This window comes from Empidonax traillii, unplaced genomic scaffold (assembly GCF_003031625.1).
Source record: "Empidonax traillii isolate 1590-97213 ecotype Southwest subspecies unplaced genomic scaffold, ASM303162v1 scaffold554:size495636, whole genome shotgun sequence".
Lineage (NCBI taxonomy): Eukaryota > Metazoa > Chordata > Aves > Passeriformes > Tyrannidae > Empidonax > Empidonax traillii.
Window position 1 is genome coordinate 1,253 of NW_020955747.1, and position 25,168 is coordinate 26,420.

The 25,168-nt window shown below is 56.5% G+C and overlaps 2 protein-coding genes across 3 annotated transcripts; both read left to right on the forward strand.

The window, feature by feature from the left end:
- The first annotated feature begins 1,943 nt into the window (after positions 1–1,943).
- TRPM2 (transient receptor potential cation channel subfamily M member 2) lies at positions 1,944–20,165 on the forward strand. Of its 2 annotated transcripts, none has more exons than XM_027897684.1 (33): positions 1,944–2,301; positions 3,665–3,931; positions 4,265–4,350; positions 4,809–4,977; positions 5,431–5,611; positions 6,010–6,176; positions 6,672–6,852; positions 7,516–7,577; positions 7,773–7,973; positions 8,330–8,432; positions 8,638–8,759; positions 9,518–9,868; positions 10,261–10,398; positions 11,023–11,152; positions 11,429–11,574; positions 11,707–11,819; positions 11,949–12,165; positions 12,715–12,833; positions 13,143–13,275; positions 13,412–13,583; positions 13,800–13,983; positions 14,111–14,289; positions 14,410–14,542; positions 14,661–14,748; positions 15,334–15,421; positions 15,762–15,913; positions 16,415–16,491; positions 16,580–16,681; positions 16,957–17,043; positions 17,229–17,334; positions 17,948–18,049; positions 18,515–18,631; positions 18,854–20,165. In XM_027897684.1, exons 2-33 carry the CDS (start codon positions 3,737–3,739, stop codon positions 18,977–18,979), a joined length of 4,527 nt encoding a protein of 1,508 aa, XP_027753485.1. In that variant the 5' UTR covers positions 1,944–2,301; positions 3,665–3,736; the 3' UTR covers positions 18,980–20,165. The 2 variants fall into 2 exon arrangements, with proteins under 2 accessions (XP_027753485.1, XP_027753486.1); XM_027897685.1 differs by having other exon boundaries at positions 11,952–12,165.
- A 2,207-nt stretch (positions 20,166–22,372) lies between these two features.
- Positions 22,373–23,764, forward strand: LRRC3 (leucine rich repeat containing 3). Its single transcript, XM_027897669.1, has one exon. It carries the CDS (start codon positions 22,373–22,375, stop codon positions 23,240–23,242), a length of 870 nt encoding a protein of 289 aa, XP_027753470.1. The 3' UTR covers positions 23,243–23,764.
- The last annotated feature ends 1,404 nt before the right edge of the window (positions 23,765–25,168 follow it).

The following is a 25,168-nucleotide window of genomic DNA, read 5'->3' on the forward strand; positions in this document are numbered from 1 at the left end:
CAGCTCGGAGGTAATTACAACCGAACTGTAAAGCACTGCACATGGATTTATTTACTGCCTTATTAGTGGCATCTGTTCTCCCAGCAAAGCAGCTCAGCTGTTTGCTCTTGTTCAGGGAAACCAGCAGAATTCATGGCACAGATGGTCTGTGCTAACTCACATCCTTGGGCTGGGAAGTGTGCTAAAGGAGGTGACTGCAGCACTGTGTTCGCATTTGGGCCCTGCTTGTTGGTTTAATGCCTGGCCCCAGCACCTGAGCCCACTGCAGCCTAAAGGGGCACAGGGCTTCACCTCAAACCTGAAGGATGTGGCTGCGTTTGAGATCCAGCAGCATCTCTCTCCCCAGCTGTCTCTCAGCACTGCCCAATTATGTTTTGCCATCATAACATCATAGAATCATGGAATCACTAAGTCTGGAAAAGCCCTCTGAGATCATCAACCCAGCACCACCACTATGTTCACCACTAAACCGTGTGCACAAGTGCCACATCCACACATTTTTTTTGAATGCATCCAAAGATGGTGATTCCACCACTGGGCAGCCTGTTACAATGCTTGACAAGCCTTTCAGTGAAGAAATTTTCCCTAATATCCAGCTGAAACCTCCTCTGGCACAACCTGAGGCTATTTCCTCTCATCCTGTCCCTTATTCTCAGGGAGAAGAGCCCAGTCCCCACCTGGCTCCATGCTCTTGTCAGGGAGTTGGGGAGAATGAGAAGGTCCCCCTAGGCCTCCTTTTTTCCAGGCTGAGCCCCCCCCGCTCCCTCAGATGTTTCTCATCAGGCTTGTGCTCCAGACCCTTCCTCAGCTCTGTTGCCCTTCTCTGGACACAACTATCCAGCAAGAGCCAGGGGGATGGCTGGGGCCTGGTGCTGCAGGACCCTCAGCTCGCTCTGAGCTGCAGTCTCCCAGGCTCCCAGTTGTCCCTGCCACTGAGCCACAGCAGCCAAATCACTGCTGTAGCATCCACTGCCTTGGCTGTTGGCCTGACCCGGCTTTGCTGCTTAGCACATTTCCCAGGGAAGATGGATGCTGGTTTTGTTAAGTGAATTTTGTGGCCAGTGCAAGTTAAGTGGCTGTAAATCCATTGGAGACTGGATTCATTTAGGGCATGGAGCATAATGGGAGGAGGAGAACATCTGGAATGGGGAGATGGGAAACACTGTCCAAAAGACTTTTGTTACCTGTGGTTTTACATGAAGTTCCTCAATAAAAGTTCATGCCTGGCCCGTGCTGACTAAGGCACCAGGCTGGAATGCAAAGCATGGAATTACAGGGGTAAATAATTCTTCTTGGGCCTGAGAGGTACTGGCCAAATTAGGGTACCCAAATGCGGTTTTGCATGGGGTTTTCACACCCATCAAGTGCTCAGGTACAACACAACTTGACTGAGCACTAACACCCACACTACCAAATCTCCAATCACAATAAAACTTGGCAATGCCACTCTGTTTCTGCAGCGTTCTGCTGCTTGTCTATTGATCCAGGTGTCCCTGAGTCCCTTTGGCTGCAGTGACTGACCTGTGACACCAGATGATGCTGGGAGCGTCTCAGAGCCCTGTCGGAGGGGTGGGATGCTGCACTACACTGGATGTCCCAGGAATGTTCTTCATCCCCTAGGGGCTGTTCTGAACTTCACAGAAGCAAAATTCTTCTCTCCGGGGCTGGGCTGTCCTTTTGTTTGTTTTACTTCAGCACGAACAACACCAAAGTCTCCAGTAAAATTCCACTGCCTCATTATGTTGCAGTGGATCACTTATATATATAGTGTGTATATATATATATATATATATATATATATATATACATAAAGTTAATACACTTCTGTAATATAAAGGCTGTTTGACAGGGAAGGGATGTTTCATCACACTTGTCAGACCTGCAACGCACCCGAGCCTCCATCAGCGCCGCCGCTCCTTTCCGGCAGCATCCGTGTGCTGGGGTCCCAGCAGCCCCTGGGACCAGAGGGGCTCGGGATGGAGCGTCTCGCCCCGCGTGGGGCTGACGGCAGCGGGACTGCGGGTAGTGAGGAGCGTGACTCAGCCTCTCCAGCAAACTCGGGGCTTGCCTAGGCGCTGCAGCTTCTCGGCAGGGATCGCTTCCGCAGCCTGATTTGCTGGGAAGCTGCCAGCCGCCTGCCACCTCCTCCTTTCTGCAGGCAGCTCTGCCCTATTCTCCGCTCATCGCCTGTGTCTCCAGTGACAGAATGACTCGCCGGAGGAGAGGGACGAGAGGCTGAACCCCTACGGCAGTCGCGAAGCGGAGGAGCCGGTGATGCTGCCGGAGGATGCTGCAGGGAAGGTACGGGCAGCCTCGCTGCGGTCGTGCCGGCGGAGGGGAGGGCGATGGGCAGGTTCACAGCCAGGGTTCATCTTTGCACCCCAGTGGGTACTGAGACCCCGCTGTGCAGCCGAGGGGTGACCTGATTCCCCAAACTGGGGTGGCAGGCAGCGTGTGCTGCGGGAGAGACTCTGTCCTTGTCCCTGAGCTTCTTAAGACAAGTATTCCAGGTGTTAAGCCCAGTTGTCTCTCCCGGGGTGCCCATGGAGGAGTAAGGGTGGGAGCCCTTGCTGCATGGGCTTATGAGCTGCTTGAGTCCATGCTCCAAGCCCCTATCACCCTCTCTGCCTTGGGGGGCCACAGACAAGAATTAAGGGTGCGTTTGACCTTATTTTGACAACTCTTTCTCAAGAAATCAGATCGGCTGTGGGTTGTGCTGATGCGGAAAGACAGTCTGCCAAAACCTGCCTCCCAAGGTCAGTGGGGCTGTGTAGATCCCAAGGGGGAGGCTGGTTAAAGGGCTTTCCCTTTCTGCTTCATGATTTTTCTTCAGCACTCCTTGTCCCCACAATGACTCCCCACCCTTGGGTGCAGTTCAGAGTCTGGCTTGAAGAAAGGCAGCCAAAATCCTCCATAAACCCCACAGCTTGGCCAGAGCATCACCTGAGACTGATGCTTCCTGTGTTACCTAATCCCAGCTCCCCTGAGATGATACCATCCCCCTTCGGGGGACACCATCTCCCTTTGCTCCAGCAGCTCTCCCACCTCAGCAAAGGGCCTGTGAGTGTTCAGCTGGGGCTCAGGAGTTCTGCAACCCCCACCAAACAGGGAGCCCGTGTGCACCTCAGGGCTCCCGGGGCACCATTGCAGGGGACACGGGACCCCGCATAGGGGAGTGCCCGATCTCTGCAGCCAGTGTGTCTACACAGATTTTCCATGCAGGGCCACACTCGAGCTGCTCACACAAGAGACCTAGTTCCTGCTCTCCCTGCTGCCAGAAATATCCCAGCTGCCTGCAGCAGAGAGCAGGCAAGGAGAGCTGCGGGCTGGCAGGCTGAAGGTGGTGGGGGGCAATGTGTGGACACCACGGGGCACCAAGGCTGGTGCATCACCCATGTGGCCCCTGTGTCAGGATCGTGGTGAGGGGTTGGCAGTTTCCTAGGGACCAGTCTCCACGCAGGGAATGATGGATGGGGCTCCTCAGTGCTTTTGGCTCATGGGCATCCTTTAACTTTGAAGTCCCCTTTGGATGGGGCTTGGAGCAATCTGGTCTAGTGGAAGATGTCCCTGCCTGTGGCAGGCGAGGGGGGAATGAGATGAGCTTTAGTGTCCCATTCAACCCAAACCGCTCTGTGATTCTCTGATTCTCTTCTGCTGCGCTCAGGATGGGGATGTTCAGGACCTCCCAACCTAGGAACAGGAGAGAGGAGGCTGAGAAGCACAAGGCACAGGAGCCATGTCAGCGCGAGGCAGGTGCGCCAAGGTGCTCCCCTCCGAACTGAACAAGGTGTGTCCCGAGAGAGGAGATGACCCTGCCACGCACCCCAGGAAGATGAGTGACTTCGAGGTGGTCCCCAACCTGCAGCAGAGCAGTAGCAGCGTCTCGAAGAGCAGGCGGAAGGCACATTTCCCCACCGGCAGCAATGAAAAGGCAAGTTCAGGAGGTAACTGAAGGGGAGATGGTTGGGCACACACATGGAAGAGCCTTAACGAGTGCTCATGAACAGGAGCATTTATAACAGGTCAGATTAGTTTTAGGGACAGACAGGAAACCCTCAAATACCTGAGGTACATGCCCAGCACTCATATCCCCTCTTGCGGGGGTACACCTGGATTTGTCCTTGCAGACAGTGATGGAGCTTTCATCCTTTACATCCAAAGAAGCACCCAGATGTTCTCCCACCACCTGGGTGTCTGGCCCCTGGCACAACTTCTGTCCCTTTCCAGGAACCCTGACCCCTTACTGCTTTTTCTGCTCCCTCAGGAAAATCTCATCTCCTGGATTCCTGAAAACATCCGGAAGAAGGAGTGCACCTACTTTGTGGAAAGCTCCCAGACTTCAGATTCTGGGTAAGTCAGACAGTCCCTCCTTCCCCTTCCCTGCCAGGAGAGCAGAAGCAGGTGTTGGTGACAAAGCTACAGCACCAGAAAATCTCACTTTTCTGTCACAGGGGTTCACAAATCCCTTTTTAACTGGTTCTTCACCCTGCTGTGTGTCACCACATGGCTGAGATTCTGTGTCCCAGACACCCTAACCCTTACCAATGCTTTTGCAGGCAATCACTTTAATCCTAAATATTTCTGTACTAAATCTCTACAGGTGAAAATATCTATTCTTTTTTCTCCTAAGTTCCCCCCCAAGCAACACTTTTGTTTCTGCACAAGTTCTGATCTGGAGGAGGGGCTGGGTGGGAGATGTGGGTACCCATGGTGTTCCTAAGGAGAACAGCACCTCGTGCCCAGACTGAGGCTGGGCTTGGGCCTTTTGAGTTTCAGCTGTTTCAACACAAAGCTGGTGTGTGTTTCAGGAGGATCGTGTGTGAGTGTGGCTATCTCAGGGAACAGCACCTGGACGATGCTGCCAAGCCTCCCATCTTCCTGGGGAAGGAATGGGACCCCAGCAGGCACATCCAGGAAATGCCAACGGATGCCTTCGGTGATATCCGCTTCATGGGCCTGGGGCAGAAGACAGGGAAGGTGACTGGTTTGTCCCACCTGTGGTGCATGGGGAGCCAGTGTTTGGGCCTTGCCATGGTGGATTTCCCTTCTGAGTGAGAGGATATTAGAAAAGGATGGGATTGCCCCAAAGGCAACACTGACCCAAGTAAGAGGTGGGGGGTGGGACAGGACCCCTCCTCCCTCTCCGTCCATTTCTGAAACCTCAAGGTTGCTCTTCACACTGTGAGACCCATGATTCAAGGAGTGGTTGTTCCTTGTCCTTAGGTTTGTCTTGGAAATGTTCATTCACAGGGAAGCTAATGGGAACAGGGTCATGGACAAAGACCTGGAGCAGCAGCAACATGACTCTGCTGGGAAATGGGGAAGCCTCGTGCTCTTTGGTGGGATGGGAGGGATTGCGGTGGAGGTGGCCTGTTACCCTGACCCCAGTGTTTATACCCAAAATATGTATATGCTCCCTTTTCTTCGCAGTATGTGCGTGTCTCCTCAGACACCCCTCCACGGGTCATCTACCACCTCATGACGCAGCACTGGGGCCTCGATGCACCCAACCTGCTCATCTCAGTCACTGGGGGAGCCAAAAACTTCATCATGAAGCCAAGGCTGAAGAACATCTTCCGACAAGGGCTAGTCAAGGTGGCCCAGACCACAGGTAAGAAATCACAGAATCGTGAAATCATGGAATCATAGAATAGCGTGTGTTGGAAGGGACCTTTAAAGGTGATCTGGATGCAGAGGGTTTCCCTGTGATTGCAGCGGGTGAGAGACATGTCACCTGGCCATGCTGAGTTCCCTGAGCTGGGCTGTTCTGGAGATGCTGAGCTGGTCCAGGAGACCTGTAGGTCCCTGCCTGGACCACCTCCTCCAGGGATGGGCTGTTCCTGCTCAGTCACTGCAGACAGGCTCAGAGGGAGGTGGAGTGAAGAAGGCATCTCCTGTGCTGCCAGGCCAGGGATGGAGCATCCCTAAGGACCTGCAGGAATAAGGGGGATGCTTGGAGATTGCTGTGAGCAGAACCTCTCCCTTCCCATGGCCCTCTGTGACCCCCAGGAGCCTGGATCATCACAGGGGGGTCCCATGCTGGTGTGATGAAACAGGTGGGAGAGGCAGTGAGAGACTTCATCCTGAGCTGCAGCCACAAGGAGGGCGAGATTGTCACCATTGGCATTGCCACTTGGGGGACTGTGTACAACCGGGAGAGCCTCATCTGCCCCATGGTGAGCAGGGCAAAGCTGGAGGGGGGATTGCTTTGCCTGCATCTCGGCTGCTGGGGAAATCCTGCCAAGAACTGTGGTGGGAACAGGTGTTTCTGGATGTCACTGTGGCCGGCAGTCCCAGCACAACCCAGCCACACCAGAAGGAGTGATGGTCATAAAATTGTAGTCACAGAATTGTTTGGGTCTGAAAGCACCTTAGAGACCATCCAGTTCCATGGATGCCATGGGCAGGGACACGTTCCACTAGACCAGGTTGCTCCAAGCCCCATCCAACCTGACCTTGAATACTGCCAGAATCATGGGCTGGTATTTGTTTGTGGGTATGAGGGTAGGTGGAGCAAGGCTGATGTGAGTGGTGGGGGGATACAAGGGATGGCTGTTTGTCCAGACTGTCCCCACATGCTGGCACGTTCCTGTCCCACCCGCTGGTTACTTTGACTATCAGGTGCTCCTGTGCCAGGCTTCTCCCAGAGTCTCTCCTCCTGCACCTTACAGGGTGGTTTTCCTGCTGAGTACATGCTGGATGAGGAGAACCAAGGCAGCCTGTCGTGCCTGGACAGCAACCACTCCCACTTCATCCTGGTGGATGATGGGACCCACGGGAGGTACGGGGTGGAAATCCCCCTGAGGACCAAGCTGGAGAAGTTCATTTCGGAGCAGACCAAGGTGAAAGGAGGTAACAGTGACACACAGCCCGGCCTGAGGTAGGGATGGGCCATTCCCTGGTGAAGGTGTCCATCCTGGGCTCCAGTGAATGGCTGTGGCATGCCTGGAGGATCTGGGAAAGTGATCTGAAAGGATTGCCATGATAAATGTAGAACCTGCTTCCTCAGTGGCACAGATAAAAGACCTTTTCTCTGCCAGATGATTGACTTATGGGGTCAGCAAAGAGGTCCCCAAACCTTGTGTTGCTGAGCTGATCAGGGAGAGTCATTTCTCCCAAAGGGCCAGGCTTCCAAGGGGGTTTCCAAGAGATGCCTTCCTGCTGTGCAGATGATCTTCTGTTTTTAACACATGAACACACATACTCCAGCAGCGTGAATCATGGAATCACACAATATCCTGAGTAGGAAGGGACTCATAAGGATCCTTGAGTCCAACTCCTGGCCCTGTACAGGACACCCCCAAAAATCACACCATGTGTCTGATCTGCCATGCCAGACGTGTCTGATCTGCCATGCCAATCAGCACCTGCTATGATTTTTCCCTGCCTCTCCTGAAACCTGACATGTCAGGGACAATGCTCCCACCTTGCCTTTCCCAACCCACCACTCAGAGGGGAACACATGAGGGGGATCTGCCCTATGGGGAGGTGACCCTGGATTTTACTTCCCTGCAGGCGTTGCCATCAAGATCCCCATCGTGTGTGTGGTGCTGGAAGGAGGCCCAGGGACTCTCGATGTAAGGAACTGCTTCTGCCAAGCTGAGGGGGGTGCTGGTGAGGGCAGCTCCTTCCCAGGGCACTGGTCTCGGTGTCAGAGCGAGTGTGGTGCCACCCTGACATGAGTGTCGGGAGCAGCAGTGGGGTCCCAGGCTCAGAGAGGGTCTGCTACTCTCTGGATGGGATCAGGACCAGCCTTTCCCATCCTGTTGCAGACCATCTACAACGCCATCACCAATGGGACTCCCTGTGTGATCGTGGAAGGGTCTGGGCGTGTGGCCGATGTCATCGCGCAGGTGGCCAACCTGCCCGTGTCCAAGATAACCATCGCCTTGATCCAGCAGAAGCTGAGTGTGCTCTTCCAGGACACCTATGAGCTCTTCACTGAGGGCAAGCTGGTGGAGTGGACCAAGAAGGTGAGTCCCTTGCAGGCTCCTCTTAGCTTGTGGAGAACAAAGAGGTCCCTGGGGGCCCTGGCCCATGATCAGGAAAGCTCCCAGTAGGAAGTTAACGCTCATCTGCCCCCAGCCATCCTCATCATTGTCCTGGTGAGCACCCCATGGCCTCAAGCTCTGCTCCTCCACTGTCTGCTCCCTTTGGGGCAGAGAGGGACTGTTTGGGATCAACCACTGCCAGGCTGGGGGACACAGCACAGGGGTTCTGCAGGCAACCTGTGTGGAGTGAGGAATTGCCCTGTACAGGGCCGGGATCTGTGGGAAGCAGCAGGGAGGAGATGCTGCTGCTGATTTCTTGCCCACGGCTCTTCTTGCAGATCCAAGACATAGTGCGGAGCCGGCAGCTCCTGACCATCTTCAGAGAGGGCAAATATGGCCAGCAGGATGTTGATGTGGCCATCCTCCAGGCCCTCTTCAAAGGTGAGGGCTGAGGGGCTGCTTGGGAGGATGGGGCAAGGTGAACAGGATGGGGGTCAAGTCACCTCCTGCAGCTGCCTGACTTACAGGGTCACCAAAAGGGTCCCCAAACCTTATGATGCTGAACTGATCAGGAAGAGGGGTTTATCCCAAAGGGCCACACCTCCAAGGGTGATCCTCTGTTCTAACATACGCACTTTGCACGCAGCATCCCGAAACCAGGACCACTTTGGTCGTGAGAACTGGGATCACCAGCTGAAGTTAGCTGTGGCCTGGAACAGGGTGGACATTGCCCGGAGTGAGATCTTCACAGATGACCATGACTGGAAGGTAAGGCAGTATCTGTGATGCTTGTGTGGTCACGCTTACAGCTTGTCAGGACTGTGGATATGGAGGGGGCACTTCTTACCTCAGCTGTGCCTGGGGAGAGTTTCAGAGCTCCCACTGCATTGCCAAGGGCTCTTAATCTCTCCTGTTTTTCAAAAGTGCTCCCAAGCAGAGGTCAAAGCTGAGCAGGGTTATCCATCCTTTCTGATGGATTTGTGGGACCTGGAAGGGATTTTCCTATTTTGGTCACCAGTTTGAGTTCCCTCAGCTCATGTACCTTTGGTGGGACTGGGAAGAGCTGGACAGAACTAGGAATCCAAAAATGAAATATTTGGGGGTATATGCCCCATCCCTGGAAGTGTCCAAGGCCAGGCTGGATGGGGCTTGGAGCAACCTGGGATAGTGGAAGATGTCCCTGCCCATGGCAGAGGGTTGGAATGAGATGGGCTTTCAGGTCCATTCCAAACCAAATCGTTCTGCGATTGTGTGACATTCATGAACATGGGACAGGTTGTCTCTGCCCTATCCATCCCTCCACCCAGTAGCCAAGTGAACAGAGGGCTCCACTGCCACAGAAGCGAGTGTACTAATCCACCTGTGTGTCTCTGGAGATGTCCCACAAGTCCTAGTACTTCTCAGATGCTCTTTCACATCCAGAAACTCCTTGTGCACTCAGGGATAAAATCTTCCCTGAGTGAGGAGCCTGGTGGGGTCCTGCTCTGAGACCATGGAGCCCCTCACCTCTGCCTCTGGCCTGCCAGCCCACAGATCTCCACCCCGTGATGGCAGCTGCCCTGATTTCCAACAAGCCAGAGTTTGTGAAGTTGTTCCTGGAACAGGGAGTGCGTCTCAAGGACTTTGTCACCTGGGACACCCTGGTTTACCTGTATGACAACCTGGCACCATCCTGCCTGTTCCACAGCAAGCTGCAGAAGGTGCTGCTGGAGGAGAGAGAGCACACGGCTGGCTCCAAAATACCAAGGCTCCAGCTGCACCACGTCTCCCAGGTGCTGCGGGAGCTGCTGGGCTGCTCCACGCAGCCTCTGTACCCCAAGCCCAAGCACACAGAGCGGCCCCGGCTCTCCATCCCCGTCCCGCACATCAAGCTGAACGTACGCATCTCCAGGTTACCTGATGGCAGGGTTGCAGTGGGGAGGGGATACTGGCTCAGGGAGCCATCCTGAATATTGCAGCTAGGTCTCTGCCCTCTTGTCTGCTCAATAATCCTACTGAAAACCCCTTAAAACCCTGCCTGAGTCAGCTGCCCTGCATTTCAGGTGCGACTCCCACCCTCCTACACCTGCAGCACTGTGTGGCTGCATGACAGTGGTGGGCAGGACCCAGTGGGGTGGGTACACAGCTCCACCTGGCATTTCCAGGATAAGTCCAGTCTTGGCCACTCCTCTATCTGGGCAAAGTCCTTTGCACGGGTGGTGGACACAGCACGCAGGGTTTGGGTGGCTCTGTGCTGAGGGAACAGGTCTGACCATCACACACCTTGCAGGTTCAGGGGTCCAGTCTCCGATCCCTCTACAAGCGCTCTGCTGGCCGAGTCACCTTCACCATGGACCCCGTCCGAGACCTGCTCATCTGGGCTGTGGTCCAGAACCGCAGGGAGCTGGCAGAAATCATCTGGGCCCAGGTATCATGGCCCAGAGCTGGTGGTCATGGCTGAGGGGCTCAGGTGGAGCCAAATCTTCTAGCCCCAAGGGCAACAGTGGCATCTGCTGGGATTTGGGATAGCAGGCAAGCTGTCCTGAGCCTGACCCCAGCCAAAGGGAAGACAGCCTGAGGGGACTTGGTGTCCATCTCCAACTGTACCATGAGGCCAGATCCTTCCCTTCCTGGCCGAAATGGGAAGAGGGGATGCGCTGAGCCAGCAGTGGGCTAGTCCTTGCAGAGGCTGAGAGAGGGCTGGGCACACAGGGGCAGGGCAGCTGGGTTGGAGAAGGCTTCCACTCATAAACAGCACCCCAAGACAAGAGGCAGTGTGGCTGGTGGCATGGTGAGCATGCTGAGGAGTCACTCTATCCCACCACCTAATGCATCCCATGAGGAGGGCAGGGTTGTCACTATATTCCCCGTGGCAGTGGGTTACCTGGAGGGGAGCCCAGCTGAGCCTTTGTCATGGCAAACTCTCCGTCCTGAGTGCCAGTCTGCTTGGGACACCCACCTTACCTCCTGTGGGAGTTGGGGAGGGCTTGACAGGACTCATGGAACTTGACAGACAGAGTGTCCATGCTCTCCTTGTCCTCTTCTGTCTCAGAGCCAGGACTGCATGGCAGCTGCACTTGCCTGCAGCAAGATCCTGAAGGAGCTGGCCAAGGAGGAGGAGGACACAGACACCACCGATGACATGCTGGCCTTGGCTGAACAGTTTGAGCACAAGGCGATTGGTGAGCAGGAGGGCACCAGCACCCCAGAACTGCTCCTGCACCCCATAGGGCTGGCAAGCTTTGCCCAGGAGGTGTCTGGGGGTGATGGAGGGGTGCCAAACGGGGGTCCCACTGTCAGAGTTGGGGCCATGATGCTCCAAGGACTGTGCCCAGGTGGTGGTGGGAGCACAGGGATACCACTGTGAGGTGCAATGTCCTGATCCTGCTGCAAAGGGTGAATCTGTGAGTGCCTTGTCCTGGAATGCAGCCTCATCTCCCCGGTACCTGCCCATTCAGGCGTGTTCACAGACTGCTATCGTAAGGATGAAGAGAGAGCCCAGAAACTTCTCACCCGTGTCTCTGAAGCCTGGGGGAAGACAACCTGTCTGCAGCTGGCATTGGAGGCCAAGAACATGAATTTTGTGTCCCACGGGGGTGTCCAGGTGGGTTCCCAGCAGCAGTGCTTGGAGGGGATGTGTCCAAGTGTCCCCAAAATCCAGGGTTCTTTGCAGGCAGCAGTGGGGCTCTGCCCTTCATTCCCTGTAACCAGAGCTCTTCTTCCTCCCTCCTCACAGGCCTTTCTAACCAAGGTCTGGTGGGGAAAGCTGTGTGTGGACAACGGGCTTTGGCGGGTGATCACATGCATGCTGTTCTTCCCCCTGCTCTACACCAACCTCATCACCTTCAGGTACTTCTGGCAGCTGGGGCATGCATGCACGGAGACAGGGATTTCCTCCAGCCTCACCCTGTGGCTGGCTGGAGGAGGCTGCCGTGTAATCTCGCTGGGCAGCTGAGCCCACACCCTCCCTGCTCCCAGCAGGGAGAAGAGGTTGCAGCCCATGGGCTGCCTGAAGCGCCTCCGAGCCTTCTTCACAGCACCCGTCGTCATCTTCCTCATGAACATCCTCTCTTACTTCACCTTCCTCCTGCTCTTTGCATACGTCCTGATGGTCGACTTCCAGCCGACGCCATCCTGGCGGGAATACCTCATCTACTTCTGGCTCTTCTCCCTGGTGTGCGAGGAGACCCGCCAGGTGCAGGGCAGGCAGAGCCGGGGTTGGGAGGTGGCAGAGGAGGAGAGACGCCCCTCTGGGGGCTCCTGGGAGGTCCTGAGCAGCTCATGTTCCCATGCTACTTCTCACATCACCGTCCATTCAGAGAGGTCCCCCCCAGCACATGGAACTGTCAGGTCCCCCCATCTCTGAGGCTGGGGATTCTCCTTGGCTGCACCTGACCTAGCCTTGTGTACATGCAGGAGAACATGGGGTTTTGGGAATGTTAGAAGAGGGAGGACACACCTCCTTCCTTGGGTGAATTCCCAGCAACATGTCCACGCTTTGTTTGATATTTGAGGTTTCTGCAGTTTTTGCTTCAATGCCTCAGTGCCTTTTTCCCCCAGCCTGAAGAGCCCCATGTCCCAGGTGTCCCCATGCTCTTTCCATGCCTGTTTAGAAAAGCCTGTAGGCTCAGGTTGTCTTTGGGTCAGCAACAGTGTCCAGTGATGATCAGCTGATCTGTGTGATCCCTCCCCTCTGTGAGGCAGATGAGTATTTTACACCCAATCCCTCTTCTCCTCCCAACAGCTGCTGTATGATCCAGATGGGCTCGGGCTTGTGAAAATGGCTTCCCTGTACATCAAGGACTTCTGGAATAAGCTGGATATCTGTGCCATCCTAGTCTTTATCGCAGGACTGACTTGCAGGTAAGCTGCAGAGCTCGATAGTATTTTCATAGAACTGTGGAATCACAAACTGGTTTAAGTGTTGGAAGAGACCTTAGACCTCATCTTGTTCCAACCCCCTGCCAGAGGCAGGGACACCCTCCACTATCCCAGGTTGCTCCAACCCCTGTCCAGCCTGGCCTTGAACACTTCCAGGGATGGGGCAGCCACAGCTTCTCTGGGGCAACCTGTGCCAGTGCCTCACCACCCTCACAGTAATTCCAACCTAAATGATTCTATATGATTCCTTGGTGGCACTGAGGCGTTTCCTTTCTTCTCTTCTGTGCCCAGGCTGATCCCATCGACATTATATCCTGGGCGTATCATACTGTCCTTGGCTTTTATCATTTTCTGCCTGCGCCTGATGCACATTTTCACAGTCAGTAAAACGCTGGGGCCCAAGATCATAATTGTGAAGCGCATGGTGAGAGCTCCCCCCCATACTGCCAGGGTGATGCTGGACCATCCTGCTAGGGCAGCTGGATGTGCCACCCATGTTATCCCATCCTGGGGTGGGGTTTGCTCCAGGACACAATTATCCTTCCTCTCTGTCTTTGCAGATGAAGGATGTCTTCTTCTTCCTCTTCCTGCTGGCAGTGTGGGTAGTATCCTTTGGGGTAGCCAAGCAGGCTATCCTGATCCACAATGAGGAACGCGTGGAGTGGCTGTTCCGTGGTGTGGTTTACCACTCTTACCTGACCATCTTTGGGCAGATTCCCTCCTACATTGATGGTAAGGGACTCCAGCGTGACAGCACATGTCACGAGCAGGGTGGCTGTGACAAGGCCAATGTACTGAAATCATGCTATGTTGGCCCATGGAATTCCCAGCAGGTGGCAGTGAGGAGAGCACCTGGGATGTGGCAGATGGAGGTCAAATCCCTGCCTAGTGCTCCCCGAGACACCCTGAGGTTTGGTCACCACAGAGCCATGTTGTGCTCTCCCACAGGGGTCAACTTCAACATTGACCAGTGCAGCCCCAACGGGACTGACCCCTACAAGCCCAAGTGCCCAGAGACAAATGCAGACAACAAGAAACCCATCTTCCCAGAGTGGCTGACGGTCATCTTGCTGTGCCTGTACCTGCTCTTCACCAACATCCTCCTCCTCAACCTCCTTATTGCCATGTTCAAGTGAGTCTGGGGGGTTGGAGATGTGGTGGAAGCAGCAGTTGGGGGGCAGGGCTGATCAGGGAGATGGGTGGAAGATGATGTGCCCCCTCATCCCCCCGGCACGGCTGACACCTGGGATCTGTCCCAGCTACACCTTCCAGCAGGTCCAGGAGCACACGGACCAGATCTGGAAGTTCCAGCGGCACGACCTGATTGAGGAGTACCATGGCCGCCCCCCCGCCCCCCCACCCCTCATCCTGCTCAACCACCTGCAGCTCCTGGTCCGGCGTGGCTTGCTCCGCCGACCAGCCACGCACCACAAACTCAGTGAGGACCCTCCTCCCCTTTGCCCCCTCCTCAGGGCATGAGGCTGGGCACATGGGCTGTGGCCCTGGCATTTGGGATGCCCAGAGATCTGACAGCACTGCCATCCCCTTCCTCTGGCAGAGGAGAAGCTGGAAAAGAACGAAGAAGCTGCCCTCCTCTCATGGGAGATGTTCTTGAAGGAGAACTACCTGCAGCACCAGCAGTGCCAGGAGAAGCAGAACACAGAGCAGATGATCCGGGACATTGCACAGAGGTACTGTCACTCCTGAGACAGGGAGTTCCTTCCATCCTTTGGTGCCCTGAGCAGGGAACAGTTGGGATCAGTGCAGGAGTCGCTGCTGAGGGGGTTGCAATCTGCACTGTCCCTCCAGGGTTGATGTACTGGCAGAGCTGCTGGACTTGGACCGGGTGAAGAGGACGGGGGTGGTGGAGCAGAGACTGGGCTCTCTGGAAGACCAGGTGAGGCAAAAACAGAGGAACTACTCAAGAAAGGTGAGATTTTCCAGGGGCTGAGTCAACTGAACCAGAGCACAAAATCTGTCTGAATACCTCTTCAGACACTTTGAGCTTCCTTGCCATTAACATCCAAGTGGAAAAGGTTTATGAGGAATGTTCTGTTTAGGGAACGTTCAAAGGGAACAGAATGCAAGTGGGAAGTGGTGGAATGAGCTGCTGCCTCCACTGGTCACCCAAAGAGTTAGAGCTGACCCAGCTCTTCTCCTTGGCCTAAGGGGACTCTCCAGACCTCTTGGAGATGGGGACTCTCTGTGAAGCTGTCCCACACCCCACTCAAGCAGTGGGGTGCCCAGGGAGCTGACCCAGTCCTGGCACCTCCTGTTTCCAGTTCCATTTCCATCTGCTTTATAAAAATGTTTCCCTGGAGATGGTTTTCCAAGGCAAACCTCACGACACAGCCAGGATCAATGCTGTCCATGGGGACTGGCAGTCAGTGCCAAGGGCAGCAGTGCCTCCTGCCAGGGTCGGATCCTGCGCTACTCAGGGGCACGGAGACCCGGGGGGATGACCCTTTCCTGTCCCTCACAGGTGCATCAGAGTGCCCAGGCCCTGAGGTGGATGATGCAGGCACTGCGAGGCAATGGCTTCAGCTCAGGGGAGGACCTGCCAGCTGTGGGTAAGCAGAGCCCAGCTCCACCCCAGCAGCAGCAGGGAAGCCCAGGGCCCCAGACCAGGGCTGAGCAGCCCCTTGCACTTCTCTGTTCAACATCAAGGCAGAGATTCCTTCGGTCTTGGGAGCTTTGGTGGCTCCATGAGGCCATCTAGCCCCTCCTGTGGCCATTTCCACCCTCCCTGGGGTTTCCTCCAGGACCTGTTGGAAGGGAAGCCAGGGTCCAGGTCCCCAGGGGACATCCTCGTGGAGAGACCCAGCCAGGCCTCTCGGCAGAGCCTTAGTCCGCAGCACTGGACTCAGTGTCCTGCTTTGTGGGACCCTGCTGTCTGTGTCTGTCTCACAGGTTCCTCTAAAGCCTTGGACTTCAGGGAGGCTGACATGGAGGGGAAAGCTGAGGAGAGACGGCCCCCGTACCATGTGCTTGCCCGAAATCTCCTGTACCCAGGCTCTCACACCCTCCGCTTCCCTGTGCCAGATGAGAAGGTGCCCTGGGAGGTAGGAGTTGTGACCCTGGGCAGTGGGAGGAAGGGGTGTGAGGCAGACCTAGGCAGGGGTGGGAGGAGGGATAGACCCATCATTGCACTTGGGAGCTGCTGTTCTTCCAAGCCTTGAGACAAGTGTCTTCCTGGAGCGGCTGTGCTGAGGTTCTCCCAGAGAAAAGGGCATTGTTGCTGCTGGGATCTGCAGTGCTAGGGATACCTGGGGATGCTTGGTTGGAGACCAAGAGGGTACAACCACCCGCCTCTGCATTTCCTGAAGCAAGGCTGGCTCAGGGTCAAGGGCAGGATCCAGCACTGACTTCCATGGGGGCATGATCCCATCAGCTGAGACACTGAGCTGAGTCCCCAGCAGATCCAGGAGCATCAATTGGGCAGTGATGCTAGAAGCTGTGCAGAGGAATACACTGGGGCATAAGGTGTCCCTGGACATCCCAGTCCCTGCCTGCCACCAGAGTAGGGATGCAAGGGAGTCCCGACACAGCCATGTGCTCCACAGGTGGACTTCCCGCTCTACGACCCTCCTGCCTACTCGGCCGACCACAAAGACATGGCTGTGCAGGACCCCTTCAGCCTGTGAGTGTTCCCCATGGCTCCCCACTCCTCTATCCCTTTCCTGAATGGCACAGCCAGCCCTCCCTGCCTGGCTGCCTCCCACCCCCAGCTCCTTGGAGTCTCTCCTGAAGATCAACTACAACACCATGGATGGGCTGATCAACCGGCAGAGCTTCCACGGGCTCTACGCTGTGCAGGACGGGCTGCCACTGTGAGTGCAGCTACCACAGGGAGCTGGGAGCTGGGGTGGGAGACAAAGCACTAGGAAATGGAGAGTTCAGGGGCACCAGGGTGCATCCAACCCATTCCCGCTTTCCTATGGCTAACAGTGCGGCAGCGATAATGGCATGCATCGTGCTCAGGGCTCATCCCCAAAAAAACACCACAGCACCCCAAAAGAGGTGGGGTGCAGTGGTAGGGAAGTGCTATAGGGGTGCACATAGGGATTCTGGCAGCATCCCAACCTCCTCACTCTCACTCTGACAGGAACCCCATGGGCAGGACAGGGCTGCGGGGCCGTGGGAGGCTGCACTGCTTCGGGCCCAACCATGCCCTGCACCCCGTTGTGACCCGGTGAGTGTGTGGGGACACAGAGGTGTCCTGATCCAGCACAGGGTTGGGCATGTGGGGTGGAAAAGGGGCCGTGGAACCACTTTGGAGAGACTGGGACTTGGCCAAACCCAGTGCTGTCAATACAACCACTGCTGGGAGGAGGGGAGCCAAGTGCAGCTGCAGCATGACATGGGCCTCTCTCACAGCTGGAGGAGGAATTTGGATGGGTCCATTATAAGGAAGAGCCTGAAGAAGATGCTGGAAGTGCTGGTAGCCCAGTACCCACTGTCAGATGTCTGGGCTCTGCCTGGGGTAAGAGCTGGGGGAAAAGAGCTGGTGCAGAAGATGGAGATGGGAGCAGTGGATGGGTGAATGGATGGATGGATGGATGGATGGATGGATGGATGGATGGATGGATGGATGGATGGATGGATGGGTGGATGGATGGGTGGATGGATGGATGGATGGATGGATGGATGGGTGGATGGATGGATGGATGGACCACAGAAAAGGGGGAATCACAGGTACATGTTGCAGCCTTGTCTGAGGAGGTACCTCTGACTCTCCTGCAGAACATCTGCATGCGAGGGGTGTTGGGTGAGCAATGGTCCCTTCACACACACCCACACACCCTGAGCCTCTCCCTCCTCCTTCATGGCTTCAGTTCTCACAAGTCCTTCATTGTGAGCAAGTTAAGCCATTGGCAAAGCATCCTTTGGCGGACATTGCATCAGGCACATTCAGACATCTGCCTGGGCAGAGCTGAGGACTTCAGGCAGGAGAGGGAGGAAGGGAGGTACCACAAGAGCTTGTGGCATCTTCTGCGGTGGTGGCTCACAACTGCCTGATGGCCAACCTGGTGACAGGGAGGGAGGCTGGGCTGTGCTGATGGCAGGCCACATGGCTGACATCTGCTTTGGCACAGGGGTCACTGGAGCCGGGGGAGACACTGCCGCTGAAGCTCAAGTGGATCCTCCGCCGGGAGTTCTGGCCCCAGTTCCAGAACTTGCTGAAACAAGGCACTGAGGTGGGGGGCACACAGGTGTCCCAGTGATACTGGGTCACGTGAGTGTCCCAGTGGGATGGGGACATGCAGGCATCACCCCTGTGCAGCGGCACACAGGTGTCCTGGAAGTAGATGCACAAGGGGACGTGATGTGGGGCCATCATGGTGTCACAGGGCCACATGGGGACCCCAGGGTACAGGGGCAGGGTGCCTCACCTCTTGGCCACTGCTCCCACCAGGGAGGAATGGCTGGAGGAGGTGGAGATATTCAGTAATGCATGTGTGGGGGTCTGGGAGCAGCCCAGAGACCGCAAGGGTGGGCTGCCCACTCCAGTGTCTGTGCCTGCTGCAGTGGCAATGGGGTGCTGGTCTCCAGTGGGGCAGAAGAACTGCAGGGCAATACCCCACCACCCCCAGGGGCCTCTGATGCCCTCAGAGATGTGAGGGGGGGCTCTGCTGATGTGGCAACTCTGTCACCGAGCACAGGTACACAAGGGGTACCTCGACGACCCCCGCAATACAGACAACGCCTGGGTCGAGACGGTCGCTGTCAGTGTCCACTTTGACAACCAGAACGACGTGGAGATGAAGCGGCTGAATTCGGTATGGGACTGTCACCCCCATGGCTCCCTGACCTGGCCCTCAGCAGGAGTGGGATCCTCCAGCTGCACAGACTGGGGGAAGAACATAGGGATGAACGTGGGGTGTCACCCCAATGTGTGCCCCAAAGAGAAAGGGCAGGAGGTTGAGGACTAGGAGTGCTATTGGGTGTGGCTGGCATGGCCCCTCACCAGCAGCACATACGTGATGTCTGTCCCCTTCCAGTTCCTTCAGGGTTGTGACCCGGAGCTGTGCATCCGCTGGCAGGTGCTGGATAAGAGGATCCCCCTGCATGCCAACCACAAGGAGCTCCTACACAAGGTCTCAACCATCCTCGGTGCTTACTACTGAGGCCTCAAGCACAGGCCAGGGCTCCTGCTGCTCCAGACCAGGTTCTGGCTGGGACCTGCAGCTCCACCCCAGTTCACCTGTGAGACCATGGGGGCTGCTGGAGACGAGGTGCTTTGGGTGCTTCTGTGACTGTACATTGCAGGTCTGTGGGAGGAAAAGTGTGCCCTCCCTGGGGGCAGGGGCTGCCTAGACAGTGCATCCCAGTCACCTGAGCGACCAAGCTCAGCCCCAGCTTGTGTCTTGGTGCTTCCACATTAGCCCACAGCACTAGCCCAGAGCTTGGGCCATGCAGAGCCACAGGGCTATTCCTGCAAGGTGATCCTTCCCTCAGCTCCAACCTGCTCTCAGCTTCAGGGTGGGCGCTGGGAGCTCACCAGCCCCAGCTACTCCTCCACCAGGATATCCATCACCGCTCCCTGCTCCTGCTCTGAGCCCTGGCAGCCCCTCTGCCACAGTTCCCAAAGGATTGCTCTGGAGAAGGCTTGGAGTTGCTCCTGTGGCAGCTGTCTCTGTATCTCTGGTTGCCTCAGACACAACAACATGGTCCTGAGCTGTGACCCAGCACTTCCAAAGGTGTGAGCAGCTCTTGGCTTATATATCTATGGTTTCATAGCTCTGCACAGGCCCACCCGCCATGCCCCACATTGACATGTGATCCTGCGTGTGTATGCTGAGCTCCGGCTTGTAGCTGAACTCCCTCCCTCTGCCTGAGCCAAGGCACCAGCTAAATGTCACCTGCCTGTCCCCATCCCCTGGTGCACATGGGTGGATAGGGGCAGCTTGCTGGGACCAGGTGATCTGTGCTCTGTGGTCCCTTGAGCAGGTAGGGACAGGAGAGGGGACAGGAGTGTGTCAATCCCAGATATCTCTGCATTTAAAGGGCCTTTCACTCACATTTTCTGTTGCCCGCCATGGGGAGAACAAGGCACAGTGAAGACATTTTTGGTCACCCAGAAGAGCCCCACGGTAGCAAGTTATGCTTGGGACTGGTCAGGGTAGGATTTCAGTTCTCCCACGTTCTTCTGATGGATCAGACACTGGGCAGCCTGGGCTATTCATCCCACACTGGCGGCTACCACAGCACAACTGCAGTTTCACCAGTGATGCAGTGGGGCTTGGCAAGGGGAAGGGGCTCAGTCTGGCAGTGTATTCAACCCAGCTCAATAAATCATGTATTAAATAGCTACAGGCTGGTGGTCTCTTATGGCAGTTTAAGCAGAGATTGTTCCTGAAGGCCATGCTTGGAGCACACTTCCAGGATGAGCCCAGTTTGAATGTTCTCACCCCAATCGTATTGCATAAACTCACTTTGCTTGTTGACTCACCCCCAATTATGGCTGAACCAGAGTGTCTTGAGTTGGGAGGGACCTTAAAGACCATCTCTTTCCAACCCCCTGCCATGGGCAGGCACACTTTCCACTAGACGTGGGTGTTTGAGATGATTTGACCCGTTTGGAGTCAATATGGGAGATGTGCTCCAAGGCGATGGCATAGCACCTTCTCCCACTGTTCGTGGACTGTTTGATACCTGCTCCCGGTCTCTCATCACTGAGAGGACAGGAGACCACCTGTTGGGAGCCCACATAGGTGCAGGGAGGTCCAGTCTGGAGGCACGGCCAGGGAGGGAAGGAGCGATCTTACCTTACAGCAGTGGATCAAGCTTCCAGACCGACAGTCTGGACGGCAGCCTCCGGAAAATTGCTGAAACCTCATTAGCAGCGCTTAATTCCCTGTTACAGAAGTGTTCCACGCGGCCACTCTTCTGCAGCCCCGTGAGGGTGCTGCCTGGCTGTACCATCGCCCTGGCCCACAGGTCCCCCTCCCCTCGTCCCCCCGCACCGCCCCTCTGCTCCTGCACCGCCCCCGCACCGCCCGGTGCCGCCGCGGTGGGACCGCCCGGCCCGGGGCTCCGCGGGAGCGGCCGCAGCAACAGGTAGGGCCGAGCACGATCGCGGCCGAACCGCCGCGCACCGCACCCGCCCCCGCACCCGCCCCCGCACTGGCACTGAACCCGCATCCAGAGCCGGAGCGAAGCGGAGCCGCCCCGGACGAGCCGGTAAGGGACCCCCTGGGCTTTGGAGTGGCGGGGAGCGGCGGTCGTGCTGCCTGCCGGGGTCCCGGAACAGGGCGGGGCAGGAGGGCGCGTCGGGGCATCGCCCCCGCACACCCCCGGGGTCCTGGAGGCTGAGACTCCTCAGAGCCCCTCTAAGCCCTTCCAGGCGGTGAGACCCGGCATCGCATAACGTGCCCTTGTTGCCCCAGAGAGACGGAGCTGGCGGAGCACGGTACCTTTCTTTGGGCCAGAGGAATTCCCGGGAAGCAGAACTTCATCTCCTCTGGCAGAGCCCACAGTGCCCCAGCCCTGGGCAGGGCCACGGGCTAGGCTATGGGCAGCATCCCTCGGGTACCCTGAGGATGCTCACACCCGAGGGATGCTGCTCTTCCCAGGAGAATGCCATTAGCAGAAGAATGCAGGCAGTAGGGGGACAACAACTCAGTGCCCATAAAGACATCACTATGGGCCATTTAATTCCCAGGTGAAAGGCTCCCTTGGTCTCTCACCCTGCACTCTATGGAGATTTCTTCCCCCCAGGCTGGCCAAGGCAGCAGGAGAGGTGTGAGCAGCACCAAAGGCAGAGGAAAGGTGTCCCACCTGCTTCATCTCTTGCCTTGTCCCTGGTAGTACTAGGGTGTCCTTTGGGATTTCCACATCACCTCCTTTACTGTGATAGTGGCTCCTCTTTTCACCTCCTCTCCTTTTTCACCACCCCCCCAGGGTCAGGCTATCAAACCTTATTCTTTGTTTACTTTAAAATGCAAACTCATCTCCAAACCCTTCTTTGGCGAAACCCTTGGAAATGTGACTTTTACTGGCTCATGGACCAGAAGGGGAGGGAAAGCAAAAGAGCTCCACATCTTGTTATTTAAAACCCTGGTGGTGATTAAGTCAGTCTGATGATCTGTGCAGTCTGACTCATCATTTTTTTTTAAACAGTCAGTGTTGGTGAGATAGGAATTTAGTGCTGCTGTTCTCCAGCAGCAAACCACCAAATCCCCCCAGGAAACTGGCAGTAGGATGGGGCAGAGGCTCCCAGGCCAGACCTGTCTCCACACTTCCTTCCTGCAGCACCCTTTGTCCACCTGGGTGGTCTCTGCAGAGATGGGGGCAGGGGGCAGCGGTTTCAATCTCTGCATCTCTGTGTACAATTAAACGTAGGCCAAATTAAGCTGTTCTGGACAAGATGGTAGCCAGTGTCACTCCACCCTTGTTTTCCAAACTCCTGAGCCCAGCCTCCCACCCCTTTGCCAGGGCACATCGCACATGAGCCATACACAATGTTCCAGGAAATAATGCCGTGTCATATCCCCTCCACCCACTGCTTCCCTCCAGCGATGGGAGAGGCTTTGCAGGAGCGCCGAGGGGCCGCCCTGCTACCCAGGAGCTGCTGCCGCCCCCAGGGAGTTGCCAGCAGCCATGCTGAGCTGGCTGGCTGCAAGATGACCTTCACCACCACCACTACACCGGCTGCCGGCGTGGCCCAGGCTTTCTTCTGCCTTCTACTCTGTGTCCCCTGGGGCAGCTCCTGCCCCCCCAGCTGCCAGTGCACGGAGCGGGCAGGGGCAAAGGCCGTCCTCTGCAGCTCCCGGCACCTGGAGGAGATCCCCAAGGACATCCCCAGAGATGCGGTGTTCCTCAAGCTGGATGCCAACAGCATCACCAGGATCCCCAGCAATGCCTTCAGGCACCTCTCCCACCTGGAGGAACTCGATCTCTCCAGGAACGCCATCGAGAAAATCGACAGGGCGGCTTTCAAAGGGGTGGCAGCAGGGCTGCGGACCCTCGACCTGTCCAGCAACCGCATCCGCAGCATTCCCAAGGAGGCCTTGCTGGCACTCAATGCCAAGCTCCGACTGGCCAACAACCCGTGGCACTGCGAGTGCGCCTTGCAGGAGGTGCTGTGGGAGGCACGACTGGACCCTGACTCTGTCCAGGACATCACCTGCCATACGGCCCCACGGGAGGAATATGTGGGCAAGCCGCTGCTCCAGGTCCTGGATGCCGGCGTCAACTTCTGCAGCGTGCGTCAGAGGACCACGGACGTGGCCATGTTCATCACCATGTTCGGCTGGTTCGCCATGGTCATCGTCTACGTGATCTGCTACGTCCGGCACAACCGGGAGGACACCTGCAAGCACGTGGATTACCTGAAGCCACTGCCAAGCACCCAGGGCCACGCAGAGACCACCAGCACTGCCCTGTAGCACAGGGTTGGGGTGCCAGCTCACAGCTTCTTTGTAGGGAGCCAGCAGCCAACTGGTGGGCTTCAAAGCTTCTTGGTGGCATCTCCCCAGTGCTTGCTCCAGTCCTGCAGACAAGTGGCACCGACCACCCCTCCCCTGGACGGAGCGTGAGCAAAGGACATGGGGGAGGGATGCTGGGGACGCCTCACGCAGAACATGGAGACCATGTTCCTGGGGGTGAACAACCCTGGCCAGACCCTTTTTCCCTGCCAGAGCTGGGCTCGCAGGGAATGCAGCCCCAGCCACATGCTCGTAGTTTGCACAGGTCAAGCCCCCGGTGGGAAGAGATGCGGGTGGGGGTTTGTAGGGCCAGGAGGTCCCTGGGGTGCCAAGGGTCACTGCAGCATGGTCACCCCATCCTGGCTCCAAGCCTTGCAGAAAGCAGGACATCATCCCCAAGGCCCTGTGTAGTACCTCAGCAGCCTCTGCCTGCCTCCAGCAACCGGCGGGGTGGATCTCCCAAACCTCTGGCTCCTCAATAAAGCCCCGTACACAGGAAAAGCCCCAGGGTTTGTGCTATGCTGGGAGCTGGGTGTCTGCAGCAGAGGGTGGTGCTTGGGGGGTTTGAGCTTGTCCTATTTTAATCTCTCCCAAAGCAGACCAGCCTAAAATCAATGTAACAGCATGACTTCCACTAGGTGCCATTCCATCCACCCTCAACCCGCCCTGGCTTAGGCAGGGACCAGCTGCCCAAATGCATCTGGTACATCTCGCCTTATCTTTCCCTTTCTCAGAGCTGAATTAGGGTTGCTGTTGGTGGCTTGGTGTGATGGAAGCAAACTGAATTTTCCCTTGTCTCACAAGCGAGAAATGGTCCTTCCTGGCAGAGCCAGGTGCAGCTGCAGTGAATAGGGGGAGGAGGAAGGGATGCAGAGGCTCTCCCTGGACCAGCTCAAGCTGTGACTCCTCAGTCCTTCTTGCAGGGCTGGCACATCCTGAGGGCTCCCCAGCTCCACGGGGGGTGGCCCAGCTCCAGCAGGAAACCTGGGCCTGGGGAAGACTGAGTGACACTCTGGGACAGTCAAATGAGGCAGAGGGTGCTGGGTGGGGGGGAACAACGGGGTACCCTCACCCCAGCACACTGCTGTACTCAGGGCCACCTCATCCTCGAGGACAGGGACGTAGCCCCAGCCTCATTGGGGCATGACTTGTTGGGTGAAGGGAGGCCTCTGCTGTGGGCAGAGCAGTCTGGGTACTTACATGGGATGAAGGCAGGGTGCACACAGTTTATTAGAGCTCTGGTTAAGCAAAAGAGTCCCCAAGCAAAGGTGAGGAAAAGAAAAGAGGCCACAGTTTCACCTGGCGCAGTTTTGGAACTTTCCCATGCCCGTGGTACCTGGACTTGTCCAAATGCACAGCAGGTTTTCCCAGGAGTCACTAACCCCATGCCAAGGTGTGCATGTCCTTGTACACACCGATGGGCTTGTACAAACACACATCACACGTCAAGGACAACCCAAACCACAGCAGAGTGGGAGGGGGGGAAGGCACTCGCAGCAGTGTCATGGGGTGGTGATGTCACCAGAGGTGACACCAAGAGTGGCTGCAATGTCAAACCAGATAGTTCTCAGTAGCATCGCAGCACCAGGCGCTGGGCAGCCAAAGCCAAGCCTGGACCAACCTTTTTCCGCAGTTTCTTACACATTTACTCCCCTCTGCCATGCACCTACCCTGCCAGCACATGCTCTGCTCAGTCTCTTCCTTCCCTGGCTTTGTGCAACCTCTGGCCACTGCCACTGGCAGCTCTGGGTCTCTCCTGGCTGGAGATTGCCAAGTGTCAGGTCCCAGCGAGCCCTGGGGAGAACCTGGGCTCCAGGAACCTTGTGTAGGACATGGCTCCGGAGCACAGTGGGAGAGCTTTCCCAGGAGAAACAGCACCAAAGCAGG

Coding starts and splice junctions, on each gene's coding strand:
- TRPM2 (XM_027897684.1), top strand. CDS start 3,737: ATGTCAGCGCGAGGCAGGTGCGCCAAGGTGCTCCCCTCCGAACTGAAC. Junction 9,869..10,260: donor TCCCGCACATCAAGCTGAAC/GTACGCATCTCC, acceptor CACACCTTGCAG/GTTCAGGGGTCCAGTCTCCG. Junction 12,166..12,714: donor TGTGCGAGGAGACCCGCCAG/GTGCAGGGCAGG, acceptor TCCTCCCAACAG/CTGCTGTATGATCCAGATGG.
- LRRC3 (XM_027897669.1), top strand. CDS start 22,373: ATGGGAGAGGCTTTGCAGGAGCGCCGAGGGGCCGCCCTGCTACCCAGG.